This window comes from Vidua chalybeata, chromosome 17 (genome assembly GCF_026979565.1).
Source record: "Vidua chalybeata isolate OUT-0048 chromosome 17, bVidCha1 merged haplotype, whole genome shotgun sequence".
In the NCBI taxonomy this organism is placed as follows: domain Eukaryota; kingdom Metazoa; phylum Chordata; class Aves; order Passeriformes; family Viduidae; genus Vidua; species Vidua chalybeata.
The window spans coordinates 1,271,449-1,290,026 of NC_071546.1; the positions used below are offsets into that span (position 1 = coordinate 1,271,449).

General features: G+C 38.7%; 1 protein-coding gene across 11 annotated transcripts in view; it reads left to right on the forward strand.

The window, feature by feature from the left end:
* RBM39 (RNA binding motif protein 39) overlaps positions 1–18,578 on the forward strand; it is a 30,856-nt gene that overhangs the window by 10,498 nt on the left and 1,780 nt on the right. For 4 of the 11 annotated variants that reach the window (XM_053958130.1, XM_053958134.1, XM_053958131.1 and 1 more), the window contains 11 exons: positions 3,390–3,455; positions 3,558–3,611; positions 5,001–5,118; positions 5,714–5,866; positions 6,419–6,556; positions 8,070–8,135; positions 9,141–9,345; positions 9,557–9,634; positions 15,124–15,156; positions 16,177–16,252; positions 16,403–16,508. In XM_053958130.1, the coding sequence (XP_053814105.1) occupies positions 3,390–3,455; positions 3,558–3,611; positions 5,001–5,118; positions 5,714–5,866; positions 6,419–6,556; positions 8,070–8,135; positions 9,141–9,345; positions 9,557–9,634; positions 15,124–15,156; positions 16,177–16,252; positions 16,403–16,508 (1,093 nt within the window). Of the gene's footprint in view, positions 1–3,389; positions 3,456–3,557; positions 3,612–4,440; positions 4,555–5,000; positions 5,119–5,713; positions 5,867–6,418; positions 6,557–8,069; positions 8,136–9,140; positions 9,346–9,556; positions 9,635–11,177; positions 11,359–15,123; positions 15,157–16,176; positions 16,253–16,402; positions 16,509–18,578 lie in introns of those variants that run through there. The other 7 variants (XR_008433819.1, XR_008433820.1, XM_053958132.1 and 4 more) reach the window with 7 other exon arrangements.

Sequence of the window (18,578 nt, forward strand, 5' to 3'; positions counted from 1 at the left end):
GTGATTCCAGACTTCTAGTTTTGGCTCTAAATGTGTGAAAGAGAAGGGATTGTGAAGAGTTCCTGTTCAAGGCTCTTAAAATGCAGAGACCCACCGTTAAATCTGTATAACAGATGCTGAATTTCAGGAGATGAAAACTTTGGTGATAAAGCCTCCTGCATCACCGGCCACCTTTGGATCTACCAATATTGAGTTTTCATTTGAAGAAGTTGTCTCTGTATCAGTGGCGTAAGTTCAGTGTTTCAAAAGTGACTGCCAGAGTACTCTTTCTGTCTGGAGCATTTATTTCTGGAATCTCTCCTTGTGGGGCTGTTTGGGTAGTTTTGGGTTGGAGTTACTGCTGACAGGGTTGTAGCTGACTGCAGTATCTAGGTCAAATTGCTTAATGGCTTCTATTTTATCTTATTTTTTACTCTTCCTCCTCCTTGTGATCTTTCTCATGAGCTTTATAAAGGCTCACTTTCAAGCTGATTATCTGTAAACTGAGATGGTTTTGCTGCTGGGAGCAATTAGGAGGCATCTCAGCAGTAGTGAGAAAAAAGTTTAGGTGATTCTGAAGGAAAAGGAGAGTACTACAGAGAACCTGAAAACTTTGAGTTTCTCACTTTAGGCTAGAAATGTGATTAATTGTAGTTAAATGCTTTAATTTTTAAAAATTAGGTTAAAATTAGGTGACTGTCTTGCATTGCTTAGTGTTCACAGGGTTTTTTTTCTCATGTTCTTTTCACATATGTTGTCCCTTAAGTGTTACATAGCTGTATCATTAGGTCTCTAAGGAGAAAGAATTGGACTGAGTAGTCTTGCTTAGACATCTGCTGGCCAAGTCCCAGTTGCTGCTAACATAAAGTAGAAGTCACTTAGAAGTCCTGTTTCTATTCTGAAACCACAAATTTAGACAAAGCTGTTAGGAAAACAGGTTGATTACAATGATGACTGAGAGTTCCTTGTGATTCTCCTGGACTTTGTTAGCCTAAATTTGCCTTGTCCAACATTTTTTTGTTGGAATCTTGAATATGAGTGAGTAGGTAAAAGCTGATAATTTTCTGGCTTTCTTCTGACCTGACCGTTGTTGGGCTGCGTGGCACCTTGTAGGTTTTGTGGAAGTGTGTGCTTTGGCTGCACACAGGACTTTGGCTTATAAAGAAGGTGACTCCTAGACATAGAGATTAATGGCTTGTGACATGGTGTTTCCATACAGGTTAGCAGGAACTGGGCAACAATTGTAGAGACAGTAGAAGCAATGAAGAAACTTTACTTGAGATTTACAGCTTTACAAGCAAGTCTCCTTAGAAAAACACAGGGAGAATACTGTTGAAAAGGGTATACTGTTGATTTTGAGAAGGTAATTTGGGCTCTCACCTTGCCCTAGGCAACTTTCTCCTTGGTCTGTTCCAGTGGTCTGCGGTTTCTTAATGTTGGTTTCATGGAGTTCTGTGAATAAGATGGTACTAGTCAGGAAAGAAAATGGAGATTTTTGGAGTTGTGGTGGGTTGTGGGTTTTCCCTGCCCTTTTTTCCTCTTCCCTCCGTCCACACACCCACTTTGTGCATGTATTTGAAAACTGTTACTTCTCAGTTGTTTGTGTTTTGGTTTTGTTGTTCATTAGATTTAGATGAATACTTAACAATATTTCTTTCACCATTTCCTTGAAAACTCATGGTCTTAACTATTTATTATTGTTTAGTTGGTCTGCATGTTAGTGTTCTGGAGTCACTGTAATTGGTTTGTCTGGCTGCATTTGAATTAAAATGGAGAGCACCATGTTTTACATCTGATGGGTGCAAGGTAGTCCCATGTCTGATAAGAAGGTAGCCTCTGAAATTAGTACCAATATTTCCAGATGCAGCTTTTAGCAGTTGTTCCATAGATACTGAAGAACCTGAGTGGACATTCCCAGCAATAATTTGTCTGGACTTGAGCAGGAAAGGGAGTAATTTATCCTAGGCAAAAAAAAGTCTGGTTTTGATCAATTGTGATCTCATCTCAACATGTGCCTGTATTTTATGTCTTATTTTCTCTCAGTAAGTAGTTATCTTCTCTTCATAAGTAGTTTCTAAATGATCTTTTTTTCTTTATTTTTTTTTCCAGTGTTGTACAGGGCCGTATTTCCCTTGCTTTAACCTGGCCAGTACGGTTTTGGATCTTGGCCCACTACTTCCACCTGTGTCATGACATGCTTAAAAAATGGGCATCCTCGTACTTGTGGTGGATGCTGAGTTTAATGATAAGCATTACTGCTCCACTGAGGAGCAAGAAGATGTTTTTCATACAAATTGCGTGGCCAAATGGATTTAGTGAAAGGCTACTTAGTGTTTTCAGCCCACCATGTCTTTTGGGGTGTTTTACATCAATTTGTAGCAACAGCAGAAAGAATCAATTGTGTACACATGGAAAGCCAAAGCCCAGTGCACAGCATTCAGTCTGCGCAGCAGTGCCTCTGCGCTTGGTGAAGATACAGGAAGAATGTTAACAGGTGTTGTTCTTTGCCTTTTGAACAGCTCTCTCCCAGGAGATCAAATTTAGGGAGAGCACGATAGGACGAATCTTAACTGCTCATGTCACACTCTGTTCCTGGGTCCCCCTTTAACTAGCAAGAGGACTGTCCTTAACATAGAAGCAAAGGGAAGATTACAGGTTGTTCTAAGAGACTCTGTGATGCCTGGAGAATTAAATAAGATTCAGTCAAGAGATAGGATTCCTTTTGTGGTTGTGTCTGTATACAGCTGACTGCTGGGTTCACTGCTTCTGTGGTTTGATGGCCATTAGGAATTTTAAGGAAGCTTCATTTATATATTTGCAGCACTTGAGTGGTTAGAGCCGAGACACCATTAGTGAAGGTGTCCCTTGCAGGTGTCTGTATGGAGCCATTTTGGTTTGCTCTTGCACCTTAAATTACATAGAACTTCTGGTTTTAAAATGTTGCACTCAAGCAAGTAATCCTGCCAGCACCACTTGACATACAGCTCTGAAGTATGTAGAAGAACTCTCTGAGTTCCAGGCCACGAATGTTATGCTTTGCAGTTGTCAGTATGTAGAACTTGCATGTGGACAATAAAACAGGTGAAAATGGTTATAACAGTAACTGTAGCTCAGAATAGTTTGCATATACAAATGTGTCATGACTGACTGTCTCATGAAGAGTCCTGCATATTCTGGGATTTTGTGATGTAGGTGAAAGTGGGAGGGGATCATATTCTGTGCCTTATGGTCTGAAGTGCTGCATGTATTGATAACCAACTGATAATATTATGCATGCTGTGGATGCTGCTAATGGAATTGCTGACAAGTTCAGAGGCAAGGGTGGGTGAGCACTTGGAGTGTAATGTGACTACAGACAGGAAATTTTGAATTCAAGTACTCAAGTGTCTTATTTTTTTCTTCCGCCATAGTTCTGGTCCAAAATTCAACAGTGCCATCAGAGGGAAGATTGGTCTGCCCCACAGCATCAAATTAAGGTTTTTGACTTTTTTCTGTTTTTAATTGTATCATTAATAGGTTTTGTTTAGGAGTGGTATATTGGAAGGTTTTATTGTAACCTTATTGATCTTTCTTTTTAGCAGACGTCGCTCCAGAAGCAAAAGTCCTTTCAGAAAAGACAAAAGCCCTGTTAGGTATGACTTTTTATGTGTGTTTGGATTTGTTTTTGTCCAGGTGGAGTTGGAAAAGTGATGGTGAAATAATGTATGACTACTTGCTCTCCAGCTCATCACTCATAAGTGATGCTGGAATTCATTCAGAAAGCCAGTGAGAGAAGAGCATTGGTAGTATGTTGCTTTCTCCCCATGTCATAAAAGGTTGTAAATAATGTTGGTTTGCAAAAGAAGTCTTGATTTGTTTGGTTTTTTGTGCTTCTGTATTCTCAATCTTTTCCCCATTAATTGTGATTTAAATTAGCTTTTCTGCTAAATTGTGCTTAATAATCTAGAGTATGGAATGGGAAAGTACAAATGCTTCTTTTTGCTATGTGGTATTTATTAGTGTTATTTGTTGAGAGGCTATATGCCTCTGCAGTCTAGGAGCTGCTTATCCATTCTTAGTCTTCTCATTTAAGGAAATAGGATTTAGATAGCTTGTAATGAGATTATTCTCTTACATTAATGCAGTCAAATTTTACCAGTCTCATTTTGTTTTTCAATGACTGTCAAACTCTTACTGAGATAATTATGTTTAAATTTTTATTGTGTTTTCTAAGTCATTAATATCTGTGTGGTTAATTTAATAAAAATACATACTACATGGATAGAAGCTCAATCCAGGATCCACCATGCTACTTCCTATGTAACTTGTACTTGAGTACAAGTCAGATTTGTGTAGATTTGAAGCTTTAATACGTTAACAGTGGTGCATCTAATTTCAGCTAATAGTTCAGTATTGAAATAAAATTATTCTAGTTCTTAATGTGTCAAGGATCAAAGTAATTTACTATTTATACTTCTTTAGGGGTTAACAAGCTGAAACTATGAAATGAGGACTCAGAGTTCCATTTACATGGATGTCAGTCTTGTTTTATGTGGTGGCTGTAGTGACTCCAAAGTGACTGGGTAAATGGAAGATGTGAGTTGGTAAAGCCTAGCCCACACTACGTGTCTGAGAGTTTGGACAGCCAGTCTGTGCTAGTTTGCCCTGTTTGCTTTTGTGTTCTTGTCCTTCCATCTTTTTGGTGAAAAGGACATGTAAGCCCCATAGTGATACCTGGTACCAGTTCTAGACAGTAGTAAGATGGTACCTCAGTTTATGCTTTTGCACATAAAATAGAATTTTCCAGTCATATTTGATGCTCAGAGTTTAAATAGGAAATTCAATCATGATATAACTTACCATGTTAATAATTGGTATTCCCTTCAGTTCTTTACTCTGCCTTTTTTTTTTTTTTTTAATACAACAGGCATTTTTTTTCCTATCACACTCTGAAGTACTGATTGTTTGGTGTATGATGTGTGGTCCAGAGATGAGTTACCGTAATTTAGTTGATTTTTTTAGCTGAACTTTACTCTTTCCAGAGAACCTATTGATAATCTTACCCCTGAAGAGAGGGATGCTCGAACAGTATTCTGCATGCAGTTGGCTGCAAGAATTCGACCAAGAGACCTGGAAGAATTTTTCTCTACAGTAGGGAAGGTAATTGATAGGGAAGTTAAAATCATCCTGAATTTTGCCTCAAGCTGTCCTAGTACAACATAGTACAGGTTCGATAGTTTTTTGGAATTGTAAGCATGTGGCTTTCTGGAGCTTCCTATACCTGTGCAAAAGGGATTAATGGTGAACTAATTATTAAAAGCTTTGAACATGAAAATGTAGTTTCTTAGTAGTTGCTTGTTCATGTGATGTGAGGCAAAACATGTTGATGCAATTCTGACTCAAACAACTTTATTTTCCATATTTTCTTCTTTTTTCAGATAGGTCTGTCAGTTATAGCGTCATTTGAAAATTCATGTAACTTTTAAGTTGGAAAAACTTCATTTAGTCTATCAGCTGTAAGGTGCTGGTGTAAAGCATTAGAGTGCTGCAAGTTGTCACATACAAAACAAAACAGCAGCTTTAATGCTAGTTTGCCTCTGGGATACATTTGTTTCAAAAGGTGTATGCTGCTGTAGAATTAAAGCTGTTGGCTTGGCAGGTAATTCTCAGTATTAATATGTGTCGGAGAAATAGGCTGCATTAGGTTTTTTCCTCTTTCTCTAAAAGTATTTCCATCTCTGTTGTTGCCTTTCAGGTTCGAGATGTGCGAATGATTTCAGACAGAAATTCCAGACGTTCAAAGGGGATTGCTTATGTTGAATTTATTGATGTTAGTTCAGTGCCCCTGGCAATAGGACTGACTGGACAGAGAGTCCTGGGTGTACCTATCATAGTACAGGCATCACAGGTAAGGAATTGTAAACCTCATTTTTGTTCGTGCAGAGTTAGGCCTCTTGTATTTTGATGAAAAACTTAATGTTTGAAAATTTGGCTACCACTGAATGTTTTGAAATCATTCTTAACAATAATGGTTATTTAAGCTAGTGATAATGGACTTCTGTTTCCCGTAGATAACAGGCAAATTAAAGTGATTCAAAGTTGCATAAAGGCATTAGGAAAATACAGATCTTAAGCAAGTAACAGTAAAGAAATTGTTAATAGTGTTACAGAAGTGAAGGCTATGTTGTGTATGCTTTCCAGATAATTTACTAGGTAGGAGCCAGAATTCTGCATGAAGTTGTTCAATTTGAAGGCTTTTGGAGTATCTTGTCTCTGTACTTGGTCATGGTCTTGGGTTTTGTAGCTCTTAAGTACAAGTCTGATGAATAGATTGCAGATCATGCAACAGCTTCTGTATGTTTGGTGAATCTTCTAGTTTAGGTCTGAGAGATATTTACTTCTTATATTAGGGGGTTTTTATTATTTTCTTATTGACGGTGAATTTTTATTTTCTCCTTAGGCGGAGAAAAACAGAGCAGCAGCAATGGCAAATAATCTGCAGAAGGGCAGTGCTGGTCCTATGCGGCTCTATGTGGGATCATTACACTTCAATATAACTGAAGATATGCTTCGAGGAATCTTCGAGCCATTTGGCAGGGTAAACTTTAATTTGGCGTGTTGTTTTAGAGTAGTTTATTTTGAAAAACCTAGCTTAGTTGGTTTGAAAACCTAGCTTAGAGCCCTGGCAGCTTCTGGAAATAATTCAACTTCATACTCAAAAAACACTTGTGGTTTTCTTGCACTGCTGTGCCCATGCATTCACAGGCCTTAGGTATGTGGGTGGTGTTGGAGATGAGAACAGATGAGAACTTAGATTTGTGGTGGTGTCCAGTGAATTTGAATAGCAGGTTTTAGAAACTTCAGAATTCAATGAATGCCTGAAATTAAGGAGCAGGGGAGAAAAACCCTTGAAACCAGACAAATTCTCTATGTTGTATCCTGCTCTGGCAACTTGACTTTCCTTTTCAGGATTGTGAATGGGAGCCCCATTTCAAAGCACAAAAAGCAGAACAGGGGTTGTGGTCTCAGAATAGTACTGTCTGTCATCTGTTTTGGATGACTTTTTGCTGCAGCTTTAGCTGATGTTAAGACCATAAACTAGCAGAGTGTCCTTTACAGCTCTGAGTTGGGCCCATTCTTACTCCTGAACATTGGGCAGCAGGATGCAGCATGGTAGTAAGTTTATGTAGAGAGAATTATGGAAGTGAGCAGATAAAACCTGAAGTTTCATGTGGAGTTACAATACATTAGCCCTACTCTGCTATGCTACTGGTGTATACATCATCTACATAGGGGAAAAGTTAGATATTCAATATGCTGCTTAATGGGTAAAAAGAAGTCTGTTAATGTTTGAGGTTTTTGCCTACTGTGTTTGTGTATGAACTGTCTCATATACATATATGCGTTATTCAGACTCAGTATGCCTATCCCTTTAAATCTCTTGTACAAAACCCTGGAAAATTGCTACATTCGATTAAATATTAAAATACATGGCTGCTCTTCTGGTGGTTTGGGTTTTTTTTCTTCCATCAAGGTCTGGTAGTAGGATTAAGGTAGTTCAGGAGGCTTATATGGAGACCTGTGAAGATCTTTGCTTCTTCTTTGGTATACTCCAGTCCTTCCCAATGCTACTTTATGGCTAATGGATAACTCAGCGCTGTGTTTTAAATTCAGTAACTCTAAACTTCTAGGAGTTCCCATGTACCAATAGTTATTAAAATATACAGCTTTTTCTTAAAGACCTTTGTCAGTCAGGCATACTGCTTTTCTTAGTTTGTAAAACAGTCTCTCAGTGTATGAAGTGCCACGATCAGTGTGTTTCAGTTACGATCTGATCATGTCTGCATGCTTATTCTCCTAGAACTCTGCATCAAGCCTCTACCTGTAGATGAACTCAAAACCCTCATGTTTACCTGCTTCTCCTCCTATCCTAGTACCTATTTAGCTGTCTGTATACTAATTTTGAAATGAGGAAGAAATGAGAAACTAATTTTTAAAAAGTTTCACATTCATGTATGTGTATTTGACAGGGATGTTTTCATGTTGTGTTCTGTTGTCTTGGGATTTGTTCCAAAATGTCTTTTAATAAATAGCTTTATTCTTGTCTTTAGATTGAAAGTATTCAGCTCATGATGGACAGTGAAACTGGACGCTCAAAAGGATATGGATTCATTACGGTATGACTAGAATTTCTAGGTTTCTAGGATGATTTCTGAGTGTAACCTTCCGATGTAGGACAATATTGCTATATGTGAACCTTCCTGTGTATATCTGTGTTGTTATATAGTAGCAATCTAAACATAATAAACTAAGCGTAATCTAAATTTGTTACGTATGCATAGGAGGTACTAAATTGCTACTTGATAACTATATATCTCATTTCGGGAGTGTCATGTTGCAGGATGCAGCACTGGCGTTTTTGTTTCTGATGGTTGTCTAGGTATTGAGAATGAGCAGTGAATATGTTTAGATGGGAATAGTTTTCTCTGTAGTCAGTCCCTGCAAAAGCTGTCTTCTGCAGGCAAGACACTAGTAAAGACTGGTGTTTTTTATAGCTGAAAATAATTGAATTTGAGCTTTTTAGGGGAAATAAAATTATAGGAGCTGAAACTTGCAGTTGAAAACATCTTTCCTCTTTACCCTCAGGTACATGGTTTTGTGAACTTGAGTTTAACTGACCTGGCAATTTGTCATGGGGGAAAAAATCTTAGCTGGGACCTCTGGCACATGGACACAAATGAAACCAAACTTACTATATAGTTCATACTTGGTGGTTTTAACACTGATAAAATGCTTTTATGTTTATTTTGATGTTTCACAGCATAAAGCAGAACATCTGCTTAGGAATAACCTGTAAATACCATAGCAGTTGTAAGGTTGCAAAGGAATTGAGTGTCACTCTTGAAAGAGAACCACAGCCATGACTTCTGTTGATTGCAGTATCTAGATGCTATAACTTCAAGAATATATTTAAATATATAGTACCTAATTATGAGAAAGTAAATACCAAAATATGTGTGTGTTTGGTTTAAATGAAAAATTCCGAGCACGTGTACGTTAACTATTTGCTATTATCTTAAAGAGTTTCTCCTATTTGCGTTATTGTGGGTATTACATATAGTAGAAGCGTTGCTGAATCCTGTAGGCAAGTATTACTGAATTTGTGTTTTTCCAATCTACAGTTCTCAGACTCTGAGTGTGCCAAAAAGGCGCTGGAACAACTCAATGGATTTGAGCTGGCTGGGAGGCCAATGAAAGTTGGACATGTAACTGAGCGTACTGATGCTTCCAGTGCTAGCTCATTTTTGGACAGTGATGAGTTGGAACGGACTGGAATTGATTTGGGAACAACCGGTCGCCTTCAGTTGATGGCAAGACTTGCAGAAGGTGTGTGCAATGTTGGATAACAAGTGTGTGAAGAAGTTTGCAGAATTTGAATTAAAACACTCCAGAGAACTGTTAGGATAAATGTATGAAACGTTTAAGTGCATGGTATTTTTTTATCTTTTGACAATAGGAAGAGTTCTGATACTTCTGTTACTGCATCCCTAACTGGATAAAAGGGCTTGCTTCAAGGTCTCTCTGTGTTCTGTTCCAGGTACTGGTTTGCAGATTCCTCCAGCTGCACAGCAGGCTCTGCAGATGAGTGGATCTTTGGCCTTTGGAGCTGTGACAGGTAAGAAATTATGACCTGTATATATAGATTTCAAATTACTTTATAAATTTGAGACAGTAGGTACTTAACTATGTTTTTTGGTCTTTTTAAAATGAGGTATTGCAGCATTTTTTACAAACTGTAAAACTCTGCAAAACCATAAGCAAATGACTTCTGACAGTATATCACAATTTGGTTGGGTGTGATTCACTTGGCATATTTTTCCAAATTTGCTGATTTTCACCCCAAACCTTCATCTCTTCACTATTCTGTGTGCTAGTGGAGATTTGTATGTTCTACTGTAGTATAGTGTTGACTTAAAAATGGCAGGCTCAGCATTGGAAGGGGATTGACCCCTGTAGAAAAACCAGAGCTGTACGAGGGGCAGGAAGGTTATTAGGACTTCATGGGGGACACATGATAAAGATGGCAGCAGCGTTTTTACAGTGTATGTCCTCATGAAGAAAGACGTTTTATGTTTGTGAATGTGTGTGTTGCTTGGATTTGGCTATAGTTGTATGTGTGTTCTGCAGGTGGGTATGCTGGAATGAGGCTTAGGGATGTGATTGCTGCTGCTTAGTTCATAGCTGGTCTGAAAAACAAACTATTCATGGGGTCTTAAGAACTAGAGCAGGGAGTAACCTCCCTGACGGCTACTTTTTTTGCTACTTTTGATTAATACTATGAACAAAGGATATGAAACTGTCCTAACAGTAGAAAGGACCTGAATGTCACAAATAATCAGATGCTGGAATGTGTGGGAAGTGTCAGGAAAATAGCAAAGAAAAGGTGGCATCATTGTTTGCCTTTCAGCAGAGCTTGTGATGGAAATGATTCAGACTTAATAAGATGGATCTGAATCATATTACTGAAGGTCAGGTGCAATCTTAAGAAGAGCATACATATGAAGCTGTAGACAGTTGCTAAAAGAATAAAATAGAGTTGTTCTAGAGATGTGCCCTTGGAAGGAAAAGGAACTGGCCAGTGACAGAAAAATGTCAGTTGCCTGTTTGAGAAGGATGAAAAACATACAGTAGTGAGGAAAAAGTTTGTCTAGTCCAGAAAGAGAAGGAAAGGTAACCACCACTGAAGTTAGATCAACATTTATGCAGGTTATAAACTAGTGTGGCAGTCTCATGAAGAAACACGTCAGCAATTAGAAATGAGAATAATGTTTGAAAAAAACACCAATTCTTTTCCTCCTCTGCATTTGAAACAAAGTCAAAAAATTCCAAGCTCATTAAATCAAGAACATGGCCAAAAATGTCTGACACAGCTGCATGGTTCAGGTAGTATGGAGTCAGCATGAGAAAACATGGCTGTGGAGAAATAAATGATAGGCCAAATACAGATGTTAGAAGAAGATGCATGTTTAGCAACTGTAGAAATAAAGATGGTAGGGGTATCACTGTTCATTCCACTTGTATTGTACAAAAGGAATAATGCAGACACGTGCAACTTAAGTAACTTTGGAAAAAGATAAAGCTTTTTGCTGCCGTAGAGTCATGAGCTATCCCCAAAGTGAGATTTGGTTATGGATTAAAGATCTCTTTACTCTTGTTAGAGAAAATTACTACCAGGAATTATGTCATTGTGGGAGACTTTAACTTCCCCGATACAGATTGGAGAAGAATTGCTAGTAATAATGGTGGGGCCCAGATATTCCTGGATGTGATATCCGACAAATTTCTTCATCAAACACTCACTGACTCATGAAGAGGGGATGCTATTTTAAACTCAATTTGGTAAGTAATGAAGATGTTATGGATGAGAATAGAAATGACCATTGACTTGAGGGATCATGAGTTGCTCACATTTAAATGGAAGGATACACAGAGATCTAACTGACGTTTGAAGAAACAAGGCAGTTAAGTCATCTGGTCTGAGCAACATGGGTGTTTGAACAGGCAGGATGTGAAAAGTTTCTTCTGTTTCACATTGCTAATGCTGTGTTGGATCTGTATTCTACAGAGAGAAGAAAAAGTTCCGTTAGTGTGGCCTCCATGCTAAACCTGGGTGATCAGCTACCTCAAAAGAAATAAGGAATGATCACACAGCCTATGAAGAATAGGAAAAATGACTGATAATTAAAAAATATTTTTAGTTTGGGAAACAGATAAAAAGATAATTGTCTGCCAACAGTCAGATTGAGTTAGACATTGTTCAAGTCATGAAACCAATAGATAAAGGTTTATCAACACTTGAAGAAAAAAAAAAAAGGAAGTGGGATTCAAGTGAATGAAAAACTATTCCCAAGATGTTTCTATGTAGTTGCCTCAATTTGTAGTGGGGAGACTGGTCATAAAGTTTAGAATTTGAGGAAGGTAAGCTAGGAATATGTAGTTCAAAAATAAAAAAGAAAATTACTCCCAAGGTAGAAAGAAAGCTAGAAGTAAGAGGCTAATGTAAACAGTTCAGAGGAGTAAAACTCCCATGAAATGAGTGATGGAATACATGTATGAAACATGAGGTCTCATTTCTGGTATTGTCTATAAACATTTTAAGTCCATGATATGGTATATAGCTGAAACATGTGACTCTAAATTACACTTGAAGTATACTTGAAGGAAGAAGAATGTGGTATGGCCAGATTCTGGTCCTGTTAGTGAGTAGACTTTGCTCCTTCAGAAGTCATACTAAGAAGGATGAACTGGAGAATATGATGAAAGTGTAGCATACTGTCAGAAACTGTATTTAAAGACTAACAGTCATTGATGAAATTGCCTTTCCTTGGCAGAGGAGGAGCAGCTTCTTGCTGATCTTTAGACTCTTGTCATTTGGAAGTTATTAAACTGGAGAAGTCAGTAATATAGGAAGTACAAGGTGTGTCAAGAAACTGGCTCAGAGAAAGGATTTTTTTACAAGTGAAAGCTGGGAATGTTGGAGGCTATTGTTAAAGCCAAAATTCGGATGTTGGGCTGATCTTGTGTAATATTTACACAAATGAAAATGGTCAGCAGTAGGTATGAGGTGAATAAATGCATAGGTGCTGTCAAGAAGAAATTTTTGGGGTGTTGTATATTGTTCACCTCTTCAGGGTTAAATCAAATTCTGCTCACATAGTCTGGAAACTTAGCAATGGAAGAATGGCTAGGGAGGAGAAAAATATCTAAATGCTTCAGTTTATCAGTGCCAGAATATGACCTGATACATCGTTAAAATACTAGCTGTGTTCTTAGAGGCAAGTAGGCCTAAGCATCTAAGGTGATATACACATCTGCAAACACTTCTAGTAATCCATGTTCAAGAGGGAGTCAATCAAACTAAAGTAGGGAAGGTAAAGAATGTGCTTTAGGGGACACCTGAGAATTTGGCCATCCAGCAGGAAAAAGAATTTGAAGCTGAACAGTTGTCGCTGTGTGCTCCCTGTTCTCTTTCTGAACAAAGGAAATTTAAAATAATCAGCCTATAGAGCATTCTTCTAATGTTATGTGGGACGAAGCATTCCTTACTTGTGGAAGGAGCTATCTGTTTATAGAAAAAATTGACTGGTGTGCTGCAAAAGAGGAAAGGATAGGTATCATCCCGGACCTCTATTTGGTCTCTGTTCTAAGTAATGACTGAAGACACTGGGCAATGCTTGGCAGGCTTTGGCCTACTTAAAGCCATCAGGATTTCAAAATAAACTTTTTATTTTAAGACACAAAATGCTTTGATAGATATGTCTGTATTTCTGCTTTATCTGTACACTAAACATGTATTCCCATCATGCTAAACTTGCCACTCTTACAGGTGTTATATAAGAATATACTGAAAAAGTTACTTTGATCTGAATTGGACAGATGTATTAATTTTAGTTTCTGCATACTATTTAAAACGATGTGTAGGGAAACATGAATTGACAGTAAAGAGTGACAATTGATGTCTTAATTCTGAGTGATTTTAGAAGTGAGAGGACAGGACCGTTTTTCAGTCAAGAGCAACCGGTTGATCAGAGAATACGGTTGATAAAAGATCTGGTGAGCAACAGGTTATGTTTCAAAAGTGGTAGATAATTAACCTGTGAAACTGTTGCACAAGATAGTGGTAGCTGACTTTGCTGTGTTTAGAACAGATCTTACTTGGCCCTGGACAGAATTTGAATTGATAATATGTGCAGGTTTACCATGTTAGGTGCGGGAATTCTGGAGCATTTGCCTGTAGAGCCCCAGCTTGACCCACATAGACAAGTTCAGCTGGACATGATGGATTGGAATTGCAGCAGGAAAAGTGTCTGTCCTCATCTAAATTAAAACCTTGGATATTTGCTGATTTCTTTAAAACGCCTTTGTTTTCAAAAGAGTCTGAGTATTAATTAACTAGGTTATTAGTTAGGGATTTGGCCAAGACCATGCAGTTTCTGCAGCGAATACAGGCTTAGGCAGCATTTGCTATTGTGATATTTCTCATTCTATGGAGTTGAGGACTTTGTGGATTCAGATCTGGATGGAAAACATGCCAAATATGGCCAGCTCTTTTTACAACTCAGCCTTCAGAGCTTACTCCTTACAGCCCTTGCTTTTCAGTATGGTTCCTGGTACATGTTCTTTGTAGAACATTTGGAAAGGCACATGAGGAAAATCTAGAGAAAAACATTTATTCCTGTTGGTTCTTCAGTGTCGTGGAGGAGGTTTTATTAGAAAGGGGAAAAGTGTGTTGATACCTGGTGCCTTCAGGTATTTCCAGGTAAGCTTGGAAGCTTACTTGGTGCTCATCACTTGCTACTCTCTAAATGAGTGAATTAAGGTGATTGTTTGCTTCAGTCTTCTCACACCTAGTGTCTGTTAAATGGAACCATGATTGAAGGGGCTTATGCTTACAGTTGAATTCTGAAGTTTTCTGTTAGTTCAAAGATGTCAAGTATTGAAGTCATGTACTTGGAAATGGCTAGAAATTCTGCATTTGTTTGTTCCCATCACTTTGAATTGGGACAAGTGTATGTTGTTAGACAAGTAAATAATGTTTTCTAGGCAAATTACATGTTATGAACACCGGAAAATGTTTTGAATTTGAAAAATATGAAAGTTACTTGTATCGTTATGCCATCTATATGAAAGCATAGCAGATGAAGTATTGCCTTATTCTACTTGAAGTGAAATTTGGTAACTGCTTTAAGAATGTCAGGTTTGGATAGCTGTGTGCTTAACTGCTTTCTGGTAGTAAAGATGTTGGTGCTGACACGTGTCAGAATTGCTGTAATTATTTTCTCATGGAGTAAAACATGTAAAGACCTCAATCACAGCAAAAGCAAGTTGAGAGTGATACATTGAATTAAAGGACATGGTCATGTCTGCCCTTTTAAGGTATTGTTTCTCTTGAAAATGCTTTGTTATCACAGAATCTGTCACTTACAGAATATTCTAGTAGAGAAGCTGAAATTAGTGAAACTACTCACAGCTAGAGAGAAACAGTGATACTGGAATAAACTCTTAACCACAGAAATACAAGCTGAACAACCTGGCTGGCAGGTGATGATACAGTGATGCTGTATTAATTAGCATACTAATTAACTTCTCTGAATTTTTCTTTAGATTTGCAAACGAGACTGTCCCAGCAGAATGAAGGTAAACTAGCATTTCATATGACTTGTAATTAGTAGATTTTATTTCAGGTGTCTCTAGGGGAAATGCTTCTGGTATAGGGTTTGCCCATACCTGAGAAATTGTGTTCTGTTAGTTGTCTGTGGGGAATCATGCTGTGATTGGTTTTTTGACTGAAAATTCTTGGTAGCATTTTCTCCAGTGTTGGTAGCATTCCCCAGACATGCACAAAGACATTTCCAAGAAAATGTGTGGGCTGGTATTTGTGGTTGGGTAGGAGACTTCTCCCTGCCTTAGAGGGGTTATTTGAGAATCAGATACTGATTCAGATACTTGGGTTTACTGTCTCCGAGTTGCTCCTTATCTGATTGCACAGCCCTTGATGTCTGAAGTATATGGAGAAGGGGGCTGTTACTGCAGCTCCATTGACAGAAGCCTGAAGCCTATGGAAGGGCAGCCTGTGGACAGTGTTTAATACAATGTACTAGCATGATGAGCAGCAATAAATGACAAGTAATAATTTCACAGTTACAGGGAAAGAGCAATTTCAGGTGTCAAATGTTTCCTTCAATCTGTGTTTTCAAGGGATGAATGTGCAACATGCTTAAAACAGGTTTTAAGAATTCCCCAAGGTTGTCTGTCCTGTGCTGTGCAGTCAGCTGGGGTGGTGCTGTCCTGAGCTGCTGCTGGGCTTCCATGAGGAGCAAAACATTAAAGGTGCTGCTGACATACAACTCAGGCAGACATTTTAGATGCAAATGAAGATGCATGCCTTTTAATGTTCAAATGGAAAATCTGCCAAAATCAATGTACACAATTATATTTTCACTTTTCAGGTTCAACTGTGATTCATAGCGTACTGGTTTTTGTATTGATCAGTTTAAATATATCTCTCATCAATAGTGTCTGGTTCTGAGTTTTGCTTTCCAGCCTTCAATTTCTGTTTAGTCAGAGCTGTTTCTGTTATGCTGAATAAATTAAAGCCATGCATAGGAGGTTCTTAGATATGCTAGTGTTTTAGTTTTTTTCTTTCCATTACAACAGTTCTGGCTGCAGCTGCTTCTGTACAACCCCTTGCAACACAGTGCTTCCAGCTTTCCAACATGTTTAATCCTCAAACGTAAGTGATTTATCATTGTCTGTTTGGCATTTGTCAGTTACTTTAACATGTAAGAAAGAAATCAGAATATTGCAGGAGTGTGTTTAATGGGTTGTGGGGTGGATTTTGTCTGAATGATATCTCTGTCCTGTCGTTCCTTCCCTTGTACAGTGAAGAAGAAGCTGGCTGGGACACAGAAATTAAAGATGATGTGATTGAGGAATGTAACAAACATGGAGGAGTTATCCACATCTACGTTGACAAAAACTCAGCTCAGGTATGCCTGCTTCTGTGGGGGACACACTGAGAAGATGTTAGGAGTTCTGTTGCTCTGTTTTTTCTAGGGGGAGCATTACAAATATGGAGCTTTTCCTAAACTGTACCTACATTTTGTAGTTTGTGCAGAACGTAGGTGGTTCCCTCCTATTGTGAATCATTGTGTGTAACTTGGATGAACAGCTTTCTGGTGCTGCTCTTGCGGGTTTACCCAGTTGAAGTTGCTGTAGAAGAGCAGTGACCAGGTCAGGCATTTGGCATTTCCCTTAAGCTGTGCCTTTCTCCCAAGTCAGGGACTTCAGTTTCCTCTTTCTAGAGCACAGGCTTCAGCAGAAAGGGCCCTTGCTCCAACAGAATTACAGTGTACAAGTAAATGTGTGCCTCATCCCATGCTTAGAAACAGTTGTGGTCACTCATGACATTAAAGCCTTGCAATGGGCACTCTGAGGGTCTGGAGTTAGAACAGGGAAGATAAAGACTTGCTGCTGCTGACTGAATTCCATATTAATGCCTGCATCTTAAACTGGTGAATATATTTTTCTTCTGACTTTGCCTTGTTTACATAAACCCCAGACTGGTTACCTCTTCTTTGTATATTAGCTCTTGGACTGTATAAACTCTGGAAGGTCTGTAAATAGATTAACTCTCTTGAGCCCTTTTTTTAAAGAATTCACAGCCCAAACAGAAGTTCTGTTTTCAGATGGTTTCACAGTTGGGTTAATTTCTATCTATCAGAACTTAAAAGTGTCATCTTGTGTTCCATGCTAAGGTACAAGGCTGAAACCCATGTTCCTGTTGGCGTGCTTAGGTGGGATTGTTCGGCCCTGGTGATCCACTTAGCACTCAGCCATTGCTTTCTTGTGCAGCTGCCCTAATATCACCTGAAACCCTTTCTTGTGGGTTACAGAGAGGTTAGATAGGAGCTGCAGTCCAGCACATAAAACAATGTGCTGCCTTGCCTGGAATTTTGTAATCTTCAAGATCACACCTGTGATCTTGGATCAAGGACTGATGAGAGGCAGAAACCTTCCCCATAATGTGTTTGTTATTTAGAGAAAACTAAGTGTTCTTTGACAGAAAAAAATCCAAAACAACCAACAACCCAGAACACTTCCCACCTCCAAAAAACCCTCCCAACAACTAAAAAAAATCACTGCACAACCCCCCAAAAAAACACCACCCCCAAAACTACACCAACCCTCAAGATACCTCACATAGGTTCTAAGCCCATGGAACTGCAAAATTCTGTTTCACATTAGCAGGTGGATTTAAAAGAAGAAACGGTAACATACTAAGTAATAAGTTAATGTTTCATAAAAATTGAAAACTGTTTTGTCATAGTAGCACAGCAGTGACACAGATATAAAATACCCACTGATAGAGTTTTCATTGCACCATTCTGTTTTCCAGGCTTAGGTTCTGGACACTTTCAGGGCTCTGTCCCAGACTTCCATGCTGAGGGCTGTCAGGGGTTGGCTTATGAGGGTGTGATTTGTTGTGGATTAAACAGTTGCAGTCCCAGCTGACTGCATGGCTCATGTACCGCATCTATCTGTGCTGCTGGGTGTTAAGGAAAACCACAGCTTTGTGTTCCTGCACCTCATTTGGGCATTTAAGCAGTTCAGGTGCCTTTGCAGGGGGAGGCTGAGAGCAGAGCTCTGTATGGTAATTGATTGCTTAGTGCCTTAAACACCAGCTCCTAAGCTCAGGTTCGCCACATAAGAAAGGAATGAGTTAAGTTACAGTGGGAAGAGTTAACACAGGCTGACTAAAGCTACTAAAGAAAGCCTGGAATCTATTTTTTAATGTACTATTTTCCTGAGAAATCTGTTTCAGCTAGAATTTATCTTCTTGGGTATTACTGATGGTCTGTTTTTAAGCAGGCAGCCAGAAAAATGCCACACATTACTGTGGGCATCTCTGTGTCTTGGAGTTGTTGGATGTGACTTTTGTAGTTCTCTTGATTAGGGAGGCTCAGTGCTTGATCTGCAGATAGCAAACTCCAGGTGTCTCTGGTGAAGTTCAAAGATGAGTGTGTCATGCACCTTGGGAACCATCTCAGGCTCTTCCT